General features: G+C 52.7%; 1 protein-coding gene across 1 annotated transcript in view; it reads right to left on the bottom strand.

Moving 5' to 3' along the window:
• The window catches only part of ACTR6 (actin related protein 6), a 31,851-nt gene extending 17,940 nt beyond the window's left edge, over positions 1-13,911 (bottom strand). The window contains exons 1-2 of the mRNA XM_077265571.1: positions 13,349-13,911; positions 2,467-2,584 (exon numbers count right to left, since the gene is read on the bottom strand). Of these exons, the coding sequence (XP_077121686.1) occupies positions 2,467-2,584; positions 13,349-13,548 (318 nt within the window). The 5' untranslated portion in view covers positions 13,549-13,911. The remainder of the gene's footprint in view (positions 1-2,466; positions 2,585-13,348) is intronic.
• Positions 13,912-14,443: the final 532 nt, after the last annotated feature.

Here is a 14,443-nt window from a genome sequence, read left to right as displayed (position 1 = left end):
GTCTTCTCTTTATGATAGATTTGGATATTGATACGCCGACCTCCGGGAGAGTGTTGTTCACTTGGTTGGCTGTTGTGAAGGGGTTTCTCTTCACCATGGAGATTATTCTGCGATCACCCACCACTGTTGTCTTCTGTGGGCGCCCAGGTCTTTTTGCATTGATGAGTTCACCAGTGCTTTCTTTCTTTCTCAGGATGTACCAAACTGTAGATTTTGCCACTCCTAATATTGTAGCAATTTCTCGGATGGGTTTTTTCTGTTTTCGCAGCTTAAGGATGGCTTGTTTCACCTTCATGGAGAGCTCCTTTGCCGCATGTTTACTTCACAGCAAAACCTTCCAAATGCAAGCACCACACCTCAAATCAACTCCAGGCCTTTTATCTGCTTAATTCAGAATGACATAATGAAGGGATTGCCCACAACTGTCCATGAAATAGCCTTGGAGTCAATTGTCCAATTACTTTTGGTCCCTTTAAAAACAGGGTGGCACATGTTAAGGAGCGGAAGCTCCTAAACCCTTCATCCAATTTTAATGTGGATACCCTCAAATGAAAGCTGAAAGTCTGAACTTCAACTGCATCTGAATTGTTTTGTTTAAAATTCATTGTGGTAATGTCTATAACCAAAATTAGAAAAACGTTGTCTCTGTCCAAATATATATGGACCTAACTGTACCTGCATACATTGGCATGATATTATATTAGAGAATCTTTAATTTGCCAGCACACCATTTGAGGTCTGTATAGACATAACTAAAATCATTATAGGGCTTGTTTTACAAGTTAAAGAATAATCGTCAGTTTAATTTTTATTGCATAAAATCAATAGTACATGTGAAAATAAGAAACTATGTAATGTATCTTATCACAGAAATCTTTCTCTGCCTGGACGGATGATTCATTCTCAAAATTCTCAATTCCCAGGTAAAACCTGTATTCAGTGAAGACAGACTGTTACCTTACTGATAGAAGGGAGTCACCACTGATCAAACTCTATACAGGGGATGAGGAGCTGGTGGCAGAGGGGGATGAGAAGCCGGCGGCAGAGGGGGATGAGGAGCCAGCGGCAGAGGGGGATGAGGAGCCAGCGGCAGAGGGGGATGAGGAGCCAGCGGCAGAGGGGGATGAGGAGCAGAGGGGGAGGAGGAGCAGAGGGGGAGGAGGAGCAGAGGGGATGAGGAGCAGAGGGGATGAGGAGCAGAGGGGATGAGGAGCAGGCGGCAGAGGGGGATGAGGAGCAGGCGGCAGAGGGGGATGAGGAGCAGGCGGCAGAGGGGGATGAGGAGCAGGCGGCAGAGGGGGATGAGGAGCAGGCGGCAGAGGGGGATGAGGAGCAGGCGGCAGAGGGGGATGAGGAGCAGGCGGCAGAGGGGGATGAGGAGCAGGCGGCAGAGGGGGATGAGGAGCAGGCGGCAGAGGGGGATGAGGAGCAGGCGGCAGAGGGGGATGAGGAGCAGGCGGCAGAGGGGGATGAGGAGCAGGCGGCAGAGGGGACGAGGAGCAGGCGGCAGAGGGGACGAGGAGCAGGCGGCAGAGGGGGACGAGGAGCAGGCGGCAGAGGGGGATGAGGAGCAGAGGGGATGAGGAGCCGGCGGCAGAAGGGGATGAGGAGCAGAGGGGGAGGAGGAGCAGAGGGGGAGGAGGAGCAGGCGGCAGAGGGGGACGAGGAGCAGGCGGCAGAGGGGGACGAGGAGCAGGCGGCAGAGGGGGATGAGGAGCAGGCGGCAGAGGGGGATGAGGAGCAGGCAGAGCTCCTACCTAATCCTGCCTGCTTTCCCATCTGCACAGAATCTCACCAATAGCCACCGCCATCTCCTAGCTCAGTCTGTCCTCACTGAATACACATTTTACCCGGAAATTGAGAATTTGGTGAATGAGTAATCAGTCAGGGAAGAGAGTCACAATCTGCCATTTTATCACAATTCATTAGCCACCAAAAAGCAAAAGCCTTTATTAAAAAAGTTTTAACTAAAAAAAAAAATAATTGTCATATAGCCTATTTTTCAGTTACATCTGTTCAGGTAAACTGGATGACAATCAATATTGTCACAAATAAGGTCATCACTTCTGATTAGTGAAGAAGTATTACTAGATAACTAATACGATTTATCAATCAGGACTGGCCATGGTCACACGCTCAGTATTTGGTCAGTATTTCACCTCAGTATGTGTAAGCCAAAACCAGGAGAGGAACAATCAGAGGAAGAGTATAATAGAAACATATGCTCCACTTCTGTATTTATCACCCACTCCTGGTTTTGGCTTACACATCCTTCCTGAGGTAAAATGCTGACCAAATACTGCTAGTGTGACCGTGGCCTAAGAACACTTGGTGACAAGATATAATGGGAGCCATGTTACAGTAGTTCTCAACCACTCTCTGGAGAAACCAATACAGATAGGAAATAACTGAAGGGGACACCGTGAGGATTTATCAATACATTATTATGAAAAAAAGATCAATTACCTTCTGAAACGGAAGAATATAAAAAAGTCCAGATGGATCTTTTACTTCATCAATCTGATTGGCTGTGAATGTCTTTAAGCGAGCTGTCTTTGATCTGAATTGACAGTTTGGGATCACACTAAAAATAAAAACATCAGTTACAGATGTCGGAGAAATGAAGGCCCTGTTCACACTACTAATATGTGGCCTACTGCGCTAATGGTAACTGGGAAAAGAAAGCTTACAAACACATCAAAAGCTCTAGAAGGAGTGGAAGCGACGTGCGGACAAAACCAAACTCTGTCCTTGTGCTAGTGGGCACATTCATGGCATTTATCAGGGCAGAGCGCACAGCTTCCCAACGAAGACGCCTGGAGAAGGAACGGTATGTCTCCTAACTGCATCATGGTCTCAGAAGCCTGAAGGGTTAAAACAAATAACAAAATACTGACCATGGGCACAGCGGTGTCGCTTTTACATTGCTGTGCATTAGGTTCATTTTTTGCAGTGCTCTTTCCAGGTGGAATCCACCTGAACGAAACGTTGTGAGGTGAGCACATACCCCAAGGCCTGGGGCATAGCCCACCCTGGGGCGCACTGAGGATGCCATCAGGGACTCCATCTGAACCTGAAAAGACCTAAGGGCCCGACTCATTATTACTAGTGATGAGCGAGCACGCTCGGATGAGGTGTTATGTGAGCATGCTCTACTGCTAATAGACGGGCTTCGGTGTGCTGTATTATGTTTGAGTCCCCGCTGCTGCTTGTCTCACTATAGTTCGACAGCCCCAATACATGTTTGTTTTTTTTTACATAATCTTTCAATTTGTGTGCTTTATTTTCAGTCTGCAATTATGGGAATACTCTACATCGACGTGTGTTTGCTTGATTCATCATTTGGGACATTTCCAGAAGTCACAAATTTGTCTCAGACGTGCTCCAGTCCCCTCCCTGGAGCGATTTAATGTGTGTCTTTTTTATGCAATTTCTGTGCTAGCTTGTGAAACGTGAGACTATTGTGCTAACATGTCACAAATAAAGACAAAAAGGAGAAAGATATATATTTTTTTTAACTTTCTACAAATTTCATGAACAGCGGTGAAATTTTGAAGAATTTAGCAGTGAAAACAGGCAATGAATACAAGATAGAGAAGTGATTAGAAGAGGTTAACTGGAACTGCTTTATTTCTTCTCAAGGGGCTAAGTGACAGGCAGGCAGTCTGACCCCATCAGTTACCAGGTGAACCTGGCGCTGCCTGTGTCCGTCATTGGCCAGTGCTGCTCCTAGAAGAGGGATACATGGCAGCAGACACGCAGGAGACTCGGCAGTGTCAGTGTGCACAGAGGACACATTCTCGCACCATGCCTTCACTGCTGCTCCTATTAGCTGGATACATGGCCGCAGTGTCAGTGTGCACGGAGGACACATTCCCGCACCGTACCTTCACTGCTGCTCCTATTAGCTGGATACATGGCCGCAGTGTCAGTGTGCACAGAGGACACATTCCTGCACCGTGCCTTCACTGCTGCTCCTATTAGCTGGATACATGGCCGCAGTGTCAGTGTGCACAGAGGACACATTCCCGCTCCGTGCCTTCACTGCTGCTCCTATTAGCTGGATACATGGCCGCAGTGTCAGTGTGCACAGAGGACACATTCCTGCACCGTGCCTTCACTGCTGCTCCTATTAGCTGCATACATGGCCGCAGTGTCACTGTGCACAGAGGACACATTCCCGCACCGTGCCTTCACTGCTGCTCCTATTAGCTGGATACATGGCCGCAGTGTCAGTGTGCAGAGGACACATTCCCGCACCGTGCCTTCACTGCTGCTCCTATAAGAGGGATATATGGCCGCAGTGTCAGTGTGCACAGAGGACACATTCCCGCACCGTGCCTTCACTGCTGCTCCTATTAGCTGGATACATGGCCGCAGTGTCAGTGTGCACAGAGGACACATTCCCGCACTGTGCCTTCACTGCTGCTCCTATCAGCTGGATACATGGAAGCAGTGTCAGTGTGCACAGAGGACACATTCCCGCACCATGCCTTCACTGCTGCTCCTATTAGCTGGATACATGGCAGCAGTGTCAGTGTGCACAGAGGACACAATCCCGCACCGTGCCTTCACTGCTGCTCCTATTAGCTGGATACATGGCCGCAGTGTCAGTGTGCACAGAGAACACATTCCCGCACCGTGCCTTCACTACTGCTCCTATTAGCTGGATACATGGCAGCAGTGTCAGTGTGCACAGAGGACACATTCCCGCACCATGCCTTCACTGCTGCTCCTATTAGCTGGATACATGGCCGCAGTGTCAGTGTGCACAGAGGACACATTCCCGCACCGTGCCTTCAGTGCTGCTCCTATTAGCTGCATACATGGCCGCAGTGTCAGTGTGCACAGAGGACACATTCCCGCACCGTGACTTCACTGCTGCTCCTATTAGCTGGATACATGACAGCAGTGTCAGTGTGCACAGAGGACACATTCCCGCACCGTGCCTACACTGCTGCTCCTATTAGCTGGATACATGGCCGCAGATAGTGTCAGTGTGCACAGAGGACACATTCCCGCACCGTGCCTTCACTGCTGCTCCTATTAGCTGCATACATGGCCGCAGTGTCAGTGTGCACAGAGGACACATTCCCGCACCGTGCCTTCACTGCTGCTCCTATAAGAGGGATACATGGCCGCAGTGTCAGTGTGCACAGAGGACACATTCCCGCACCGTGCCTTCACTGCTGCTCCTATTAGCTGGACACATGGCCGCAGTGTCAGTGTGCACAGAGGACACATTCCTGCACCGTGCCTTCACTGCTGCTCCTATTAGCTGCATACATGGCAGCAGTGTCAGTGTGCACAGAGGACACATTCCCGCACCATGCCTTCACTGCTGCTCCTATAAGAGGGATACATGGCCGCAGTGTCAGTGTGCACAGAGGACACATTCCCGCACCATGCCTTCACTACTGCTCCTATTAGCTGCATACATGGCCGCAGTGTCAGTGTGCACAGAGGACACATTCCCGCACCTTGCCTTCATTGCTGCTCCTATTAGCTGCATACATGGCCGCAGTGTCAGTGTGCACAGAGGACACATTCCCGCACTGTGCCTTCACTGCTGCTCCTATTAGCTGGATACATGACAGCAGTGTCAGTGTGCACAGAGGACACATTCCCGCACCATGCCTTCACTGCTGCTCCTATTAGCTGCATACATGGCCGCAGTGTCAGTGTGCACAGAGGACACATTCCCGCACCGTGCCTTCACTGCTGCTCCTATTAGCTGGATACATGGCCGCAGTGTCAGTGTGCACAGAGAACACATTCCCGCACCGTGCCTTCACTGCTGCTCCTTTAAGCAGGATACATGGCAGCAGTGTCAGTGTGCACAGAGGACACATTCCTGCACCGTGCCTTCACTACTGCTCCTATTAGCTGCATACATGGCCGCAGTGTCAGTGTGCACAGAGGACACATTCCCGCACCTTGCCTTCATTGCTGCTCCTATTAGCTGCATACATGGCCGCAGTGTCAGTGTGCACAGAGGACACATTCCCGCACTGTGCCTTCATTGCTGCTCCTATTAGCTGCATACATGGCCGCAGTGTCAGTGTGCACAGAGGACACATTCCCGCACCGTGCCTTCACTGCTGCTCCTATTAGCTGGATACATGGCCGCAGTGTCAGTGTGCACAGAGGACACATTCCCGCACCGTGCCTTCACTACTGCTCCTATTAGCTGGATACATGGCAGCAGTGTCAGTGTGCACAGAGGACACATTCCCGCACCATGCCTTCACTGCTGCTCCTATTAGCTGGATACATGGCCGCAGTGTCAGTGTGCACAGAGGACACATTCCCGCACCGTGACTTCACTGCTGCTCCTATTAGCTGGATACATGACAGCAGTGTCAGTGTGCACAGAGGACACATTCCCGCACCGTGCCTTCAGTGCTGCTCCTATTAGCTGCATACATGGCCGCAGTGTCAGTGTGCACAGAGGACACATTCCCGCACCGTGACTTCACTGCTGCTCCTATTAGCTGGATACATGACAGCAGTGTCAGTGTGCACAGAGGACACATTCCCGCACCGTGCCTACACTGCTGCTCCTATTAGCTGGATACATGGCCGCAGTGTCAGTGTGCAGAGGACACATTCCCGCATCATGCCTTCACTGCTGCTCCTATTAGCTGGATACATGGCCGCAGATAGTGTCAGTGTGCACAGAGGACACATTCCCGCACCGTGCCTTCACTGCTGCATACATGGTCGCAGTGTCAGTGTGCACAGAGGACACATTCCCGCACCGTGCCTTCACTGCTGCTCCTATTAGCTGGACACATGGCCGCAGTGTCAGTGTGCACAGAGGACACATTCCCGCACCGTGCCTTCACTGCTGCTCCTATTAGCTGCATACATGGCCGCAGTGTCAGTGTGCACAGAGGACACATTCCCGCACCATGCCTTCACTGCTGCTCCTATAAGAGGGATACATGGCCGCAGTGTCAGTGTGCACAGAGGACACATTCCCGCACCATGCCTTCACTACTGCTCCTATTAGCTGCATACATGGCCGCAGTGTCAGTGTGCACAGAGGACACATTCCCGCACCTTGCCTTCATTGCTGCTCCTATTAGCTGCATACATGGCCGCAGTGTCAGTGTGCACAGAGGACACACTCCCGCACTGTGCCTTCACTGCTGCTCCTATTAGCTGGATACATGACAGCAGTGTCAGTGTGCACAGAGGACACATTCCCGCACCATGCCTTCACTGCTGCTCCTATTAGCTGCATACATGGCCGCAGTGTCAGTGTGCACAGAGGACACATTCCCGCACTGTGCCTTCACTGCTGCTCCTATTAGCTGGATACATGACAGCAGTGTCAGTGTGCACAGAGGACACATTCCCGCACCATGCCTTCACTGCTGCTCCTATTAGCTGGATACATGGCAGCAGTGTCAGTGTGCACAGAGGACACATTCCTGCACCGTGCCTTCACTGCTGCTCCTATTAGCTGGATACATGGCCGCAGTGTCAGTGTGCACAGAGGACACATTCCCGCACCGTGCCTTCACTGCTGCTACTATTAGCTGCATACATGGCCGCAGATAGTGTCAGTGTGCACAGAGGACACATTCCCGCAACGTGCCTTTACTGCTGCTCCTATTAGCTGGATACATGGCCGCAGTGTCAGTGTGCACAGAGGACACATTCCCGCACCGTGCCTTCACTGCTGCTCCTATTAGCTGCATACATGGCCGCAGTGTCAGTGTGCACAGAGGACACATTCCCGCACCATGCCTTCACTGCTGCTCCTATTAGCTGGATACATGGCCGCAGTGTCACTGTGCACAGAGGACACATTCCCGCACCGTGCCTTCACTGCTGCTCCTATTAGCTGGATACATGGCCGCAGTGTCAGTGTGCAGAGGACACATTCCCGCACCGTGCCTTCACTGCTGCTCCTATAAGAGGGATACATGGCCGCAGTGTCAGTGTGCACAGAGGACACATTCCCGCACCGTGCCTTCACTGCTGCTCCTATTAGCTGGATACATGGCCGCAGTGTCAGTGTGCACAGAGGACACATTCCCGCACCGTGCCTTCACTGCTGCTCCTATTAGCTGGATACATGGAAGCAGTGTCAGTGTGCACAGAGGACACATTCCCGCACCATGCCTTCACTGCTGCTCCTATTAGCTGGATACATGGCCGCAGTGTCAGTGTGCACAGAGGACACATTCCCGCACCATGCCTTCACTGCTGCTCCTATTAGCTGGATACATGGCCGCAGTGTCAGTGTGCACAGAGGACACATTCCCACACCGTGCCTTCAGTGCTGCTCCTATTAGCTGCATACATGGCCGCAGTGTCAGTGTGCACAGAGGACACATTCCCGCACCGTGCCTTCACTGCTGCTCCTATTAGCTGGATACATGACAGCAGTGTCAGTGTGCACAGAGGACACATTCCCGCACCGTGCCTACACTGCTGCTCCTATTAGCTGGATACATGGCCGCAGTGTCAGTGTGCAGAGGACACATTCCCGCATCATGCCTTCACTGCTGCTCCTATTAGCTGGATACATGGCCGCAGTGTCCGTGTGCACAGAGGACACATTCCCGCACCGTGCCTTCACTGCTGCTCCTATTAGCTGCATATATGGCCGCAGTGTCAGTGTCCACAGAGGACACATTCCCGCACCGTGCCTTCACTGCTGCTCCTATAAGAGGGATACATGGCCGCAGTGTCAGTGTGCACAGAGGACACATTCCCGCACCGTGCCTTCACTGCTGCTCCTATTAGCTGGATACATGGCCGCAGTGTCAGTGTGCACAGAGGACACATTCCCGCACCGTGCCTTCACTGCTGCTCCTATTAGCTGCATACATGGCTGCAGTGTCAGTGTGCACAGAGGACACATTCCCGCACCATGCCTTCACTGCTGCTCCTATAAGAGGGATACATGGCCGAAGTGTCAGTGTGCACAGAGGACACATTCCCGCACCATGCCTTCACTGCTGCTCCTATAAGAGGGATACATGGCCGCAGTGTCAGTGTGCACAGAGGACACATTCCAGCACCATGCCTTCACTGCTGCTCCTATAAGAGGGATACATGGCCGCAGTGTCAGTGTGCACAGAGGACACATTCCCGCACCATGCCTTCACTACTGCTCCTATTAGCTGCATACATGGCCGCAGTGTCAGTGTGCACAGAGGACACATTCCCGCACCTTGCCTTCACTGCTGCTCCTATTAGCTGCATACATGGCCGCAGTGTCAGTGTGCACAGAGGACACATTCCCGCACTGTGCCTTCACTGCTGCTCCTATTAGCTGGATACATGACAGCAGTGTCAGTGTGCACAGAGGACACATTCCCGCACCATGCCTTCACTGCTGCTCCTATTAGCTGCATACATGGCCGCAGTGTCAGTGTGCACAGAGGACACATTCCCGCACCGTGCATTAACTGCTGCTCCTATTAGCTGGATACATGGCCGCAGTGTCAGTGTGCACAGAGGACACATTCCCGCACCATGCCTTCACTGCTGCTCCTATTAGCTGCATACATGGCCGCAGTGTCAGTGTGCACAGAGGACACATTCCCGCACTGTGCCTTCACTGCTACTCCTATTAGCTGGATACATGACAGCAGTGTCAGTGTGCACAGAGGACACATTCCCGCACCATGCCTTCACTGCTGCTCCTATTAGCTGGATACATGGCAGCAGTGTCAGTGTGCACAGAGGACACATTCCCGCACCGTGCCTTCACTGCTGCTCCTATTAGCTGCATACATGGCCGCAGTGTCAGTGTGCACAGAGGACACATTCCCGCACCATGCCTTCACTGCTGCTCCTATAAGAGGGATACATGGCCGCAGTGTCAGTGTGCAGAGGACACATTCCCGCATCATGCCTTCACTGCTGCTCCTATTAGCTGGATACATGGCCGCAGATAGTGTCAGTGTGCACAGAGGACACATTCCCGCACCGTGCCTTCACTGCTGCTCCTATTAGCTGCATACATGGCCGCAGTGTCAGTGTGCACAGAGGACACATTCCCGCACCGTGCCTTCACTGCTGCTACTATTAGCTGCATACATGGCCGCAGTGTCAGTGTGCACAGAGGACACATTCCCGCACCGTGCCTTCACTGCTGCTCCTATTAGCTGGATACATGGCCGCAGTGTCAGTGTGCACAGAGGACACATTCCCGCACCGTGCCTTCACTGCTGCTCCTATTAGCTGCATACATGGCCGCAGTGTCAGTGTGCACAGAGGACACATTCCCGCACCATGCCTTCACTGCTGCTCCTATAAGAGGGATACATGGCCGCAGTGTCAGTGTGCAGAGGACACATTCCCGCATCATGCCTTCACTGCTGCTCCTATTAGCTGGATACATGGCCGCAGATAGTGTCAGTGTGCACAGAGGACACATTCCCGCACCGTGCCTTCACTGCTGCTCCTATTAGCTGCATACATGGCCGCAGTGTCAGTGTGCACAGAGGACACATTCCCGCACCTTGCCTTCACTGCTGCTCCTATTAGCTGCATACATGGCCGCAGTGTCAGTGTGCACAGAGGACACATTCCCGCACCGTGCATTAACTGCTGCTTCTATTAGCTGGATACATGGCCGCAGTGTCAGTGTGCACAGAGGACACATTCCCGCACCATGCCTTCACTGCTGCTCCTATTAGCTGCATACATGGCCGCAGTTTCAGTGTGCACAGAGGACACATTCCCGCACTGTGCCTTCACTGCTGCTCCTATTAGCTGGATACATGACAGCAGTGTCAGTGTGCACAGAGGACACATTCCCGCACCATGCCTTCACTGCTGCTCCTATTAGCTGGATACATGGCAGCAGTGTCAGTGTGCAGAGGACACATTCCCGCATCATGCCTTCACTGCTGCTCCTATAAGCTGGATACATGGCCGCAGATAGTGTCAGTGTGCACAGAGGACACATTCCCGCACCGTGCCTTCACTGCTGCTCCTATTAGCTGCATACATGGCCGCAGTGTCAGTGTGCACAGAGGACACATTCCCGCACCGTGCCTTCACTGCTGCTCCTATAAGAGGGATACATGGCCGCAGTGTCAGTGTGCACAGAGGACACATTCCCGCACCATGCCTTCACTACTGCTCCTATTAGCTGCATTCATGGCCGCAGTGTCAGTGTGCACAGAGGACACATTCCCGCACCTTGCCTTCACTACTGCTCCTATTAGCTGCATACATGGCCGCAGTGTCAGTGTGCACAGAGGACACATTCCCGCACTGTGCCTTCACTGCTGCTCCTATTAGCTGCATACATGGCCGCAGTGTCAGTGTGCACAGAGGACACATTCCCGCACCGTGCATTAACTGCTGCTCCTATTAGCTGGATACATGGCCGCAGTGTCAGTGTGCACAGAGGACACATTCCCGCACCATGCCTTCACTGCTGCTCCTATTAGCTGCATACATGGCAGCAGTGTCAGTGTGCACAGAGGACACATTCCTGCACCGTGCCTTCACTGCTGCTCCTATTAGCTGGATACATGGCCGCAGTGTCAGTGTGCACAGAGGACACATTCCCGCACCGTGCCTTCACTGCTGCTACTATTAGCTGCATACATGGCCGCAGTGTCAGTGTGCACAGAGGACACATTCCCACACCGTGCCTTCACTGCTGCTCCTATTAGCTGGATACATGGCCGCAGTGTCAGTGTGCAGAGGACACATTCCCGCACCATGCCTTCACTGCTGCTCCTATAAGAGGGATACATGGCCGCAGTGTCAGTGTGCAGAGGACACATTCCCGCATCATGCCTTCACTGCTGCTCCTATTAGCTGGATACATGGCCGCAGATAGTGTCAGTGTGCACAGAAGGACACATTCCCGCACCGTGCCTTCACTGCTGCTCCTATTAGCTGCATACATGGCCGCAGTGTCAGTGTGCACAGAGGACACATTCCCGCACCTTGCCTTCACTGCTGCTACTATTAGCTGGATACATGGCAGCAGTGTCAGTGTGCACAGAGGACACATTGCTGCTCCTATTAGCTGGATACATGGCCGCAGTGTCAGTGTGCAGAGGACACATTCCCGCACCGTGCCTTCACTGCTGCTCCTATTAGCTGGATACATGGCCGCAGATAGTGTCAGTGTGCACAGAGGACACATTCCCGCACCGTGCCTTCACTGCTGCTCCTATTAGCTGGATACATGGCCGCAGTGTCAGTGTGCACAGAGGACACATTCCCGCACCGTGCCTTCACTGCTGCTCCTATTAGCTGCATACATGGCCGCAGTGTCAGTGTGCTCAGAGGACACATTCCCGCACCGTGCCTTCACTGCTGCTCCTATTAGCTGGATACATGGCAGCAGTGTCAGTGTGCACAGAGGACACATTGCTGCTCCTATTAGCTGGATACATGGCCGCAGTGTCAGTGTGCAGAGGACACATTCCCGCACCGTGCCTTCACTGCTGCTATTAGCTGGATACATGGCCGCAGATAGTGTCAGTGTGCACAGAGGACACATTCCCGCACCGTGCCTTCACTGCTGCTCCTATTAGCTGGATACATGGCCGCAGTGTCAGTGTGCACAGAGGACACATTCCCGCACCGTGCCTTCACTGCTGCTCCTATTAGCTGGATACATGGCCGCAGTGTCAGTGTGTACAGAGGACACATTCCCGCACCGTGCCTTCACTGCTGCTCCTATTAGGTGGATACATGGCCGTAGTGTCAGTGTGCACAGAGGACACATTCCTGCACCGTGCCTTCACTGCTGCTCCTATTAGCTGGATACATGACAGCAGTGTCAGTGTGCACAGAGAACACATTCCCGCAGTGTCAGTGTGCACAGAGGACACATTCCCGCAGTGTCAGTGTGCACAGAGGACACATTCCCGCAGTGTCAGTGTGCACAGAGGACACATTCCCGCAGTGTCAGTGTGCACAGAGGACACATTCCCGCAGTGTCAGTGTGCACAGAGGACACATTCCCGCAGTGTCAGTGTGCACAGAGGACACATTCCCGCAGTGTCAGTGTGCACAGAGGACACATTCCCGCAGTGTCAGTGTGCACAGAGGACACATTCCCGCAGTGTCAGTGTGCACAGAGGACACATTCCCGCAGTGTCAGTGTGCACAGAGGACACATTCCCGCAGTGTCAGTGTGCACAGAGGACACATTCCCGCAGTGTCAGTGTGCACATTCCCGCGCCGTGCCTACTACCCAGATTACTGGTGCTATATAGGCGGCAGCTGGTCCTCCAACATCGGGCCAGTGAGAGGAGCGCAGGATAGAGAGTCCTCCAGTCGGCCACTCTGGGCGGACTCTATGGTAGGCAGCCCGCCGGCGGGCTGCTCTCAGCTGTGAGCCCACCTGACTTCTCCGTTGCTGTAGCCGATCTTTGCGGTGTAGGCCCCGTTATCTAACACCAAGGTGGTCATCCCGGGTCTGGAAACCCCGCACACAGTATAGGGATCATCCGGGAATTGTGTGACGTGAACCGTACGAGCCCTGCGCCGCTCTTCCCGCTGCATTGTGGGAACTGGGAGGACCGTGTTCACCTCCTTGGGCATAGAGAGTCTGGCTGCGGGTTGTTTCACTGTGTGAGTGTGCCGTAAAGCGTGGCGCGGCAATACAGCAGATGGGAGTGACTTCTCGCCGTGGAAGTAAGCGGAGTCGGACACGCCTTGTGGTGTCTCAGGCGGGAGGACGCCTCAGTGTGCCGCCATTGTTCTCTGGGAGCTTTCCTTTACCTAAGGGAAGGCTTCTCTATGGCGGCCAGAGCCGACGCCCAGGTGTGAGAGCTCAGCCAGGGGGCATGTCTCCCCAGCACGCCGGCTCTGAGCACACCTGACCCCGCGGGGCTGTCGCTGGAACTGCACAGAGTTAGCACAGAACCTGCAGGATTTCCTCAAGTCTAATGCGTCTGGGGCTCAGTGGGAAGCCTCCCAATTTTCCGGAAGAAAGACGCTTCAAGAAACTCTGGTGTTCTGACCAGAAGCGGTTTTCTGTGGGTTTATTTTTGGTTGTCAGACCGAGCACATGCACAGCCAGTCCCATTTTACATAGAAATGCCTGTTTATTCTTTCCTACATTTTTTAGTGCTTTTCCAGGCTGGTTACATAGAATAATTTTTTTTGCTGAGCAGAGTAGAAACTCCAACAGCTCCAGATTCAATAAGAGCGGCGTTTGGGTATAAGATCCACCAAATTCATGAAGAGGCACATGTCACGTATAGGGCATCTATCTCCAGCATAATGTAGGGACAGAGACCCTGATGACAGCAATGTGTCACTTTCTGGGCTGTTTGCTGTAATTTTGATAACAGGACTTTTACCAGCAGGAGATCATCACTAGGGGACTAGTAAACCTGCTGCCATGTAGTTCTCCATATTCATGAGCTCTGTATAGCCCCGGCTCAGTGCTGATTAGCAGCTTTCTGCCTATGCACTGTACATGATTGCAAAG

Source organism: Ranitomeya variabilis, chromosome 5, assembly GCF_051348905.1.
Source record: "Ranitomeya variabilis isolate aRanVar5 chromosome 5, aRanVar5.hap1, whole genome shotgun sequence".
NCBI classification, from domain to species: Eukaryota; Metazoa; Chordata; class Amphibia; order Anura; family Dendrobatidae; genus Ranitomeya; species Ranitomeya variabilis.
This window is presented reverse-complemented; position numbering and strand designations above follow the sequence as displayed.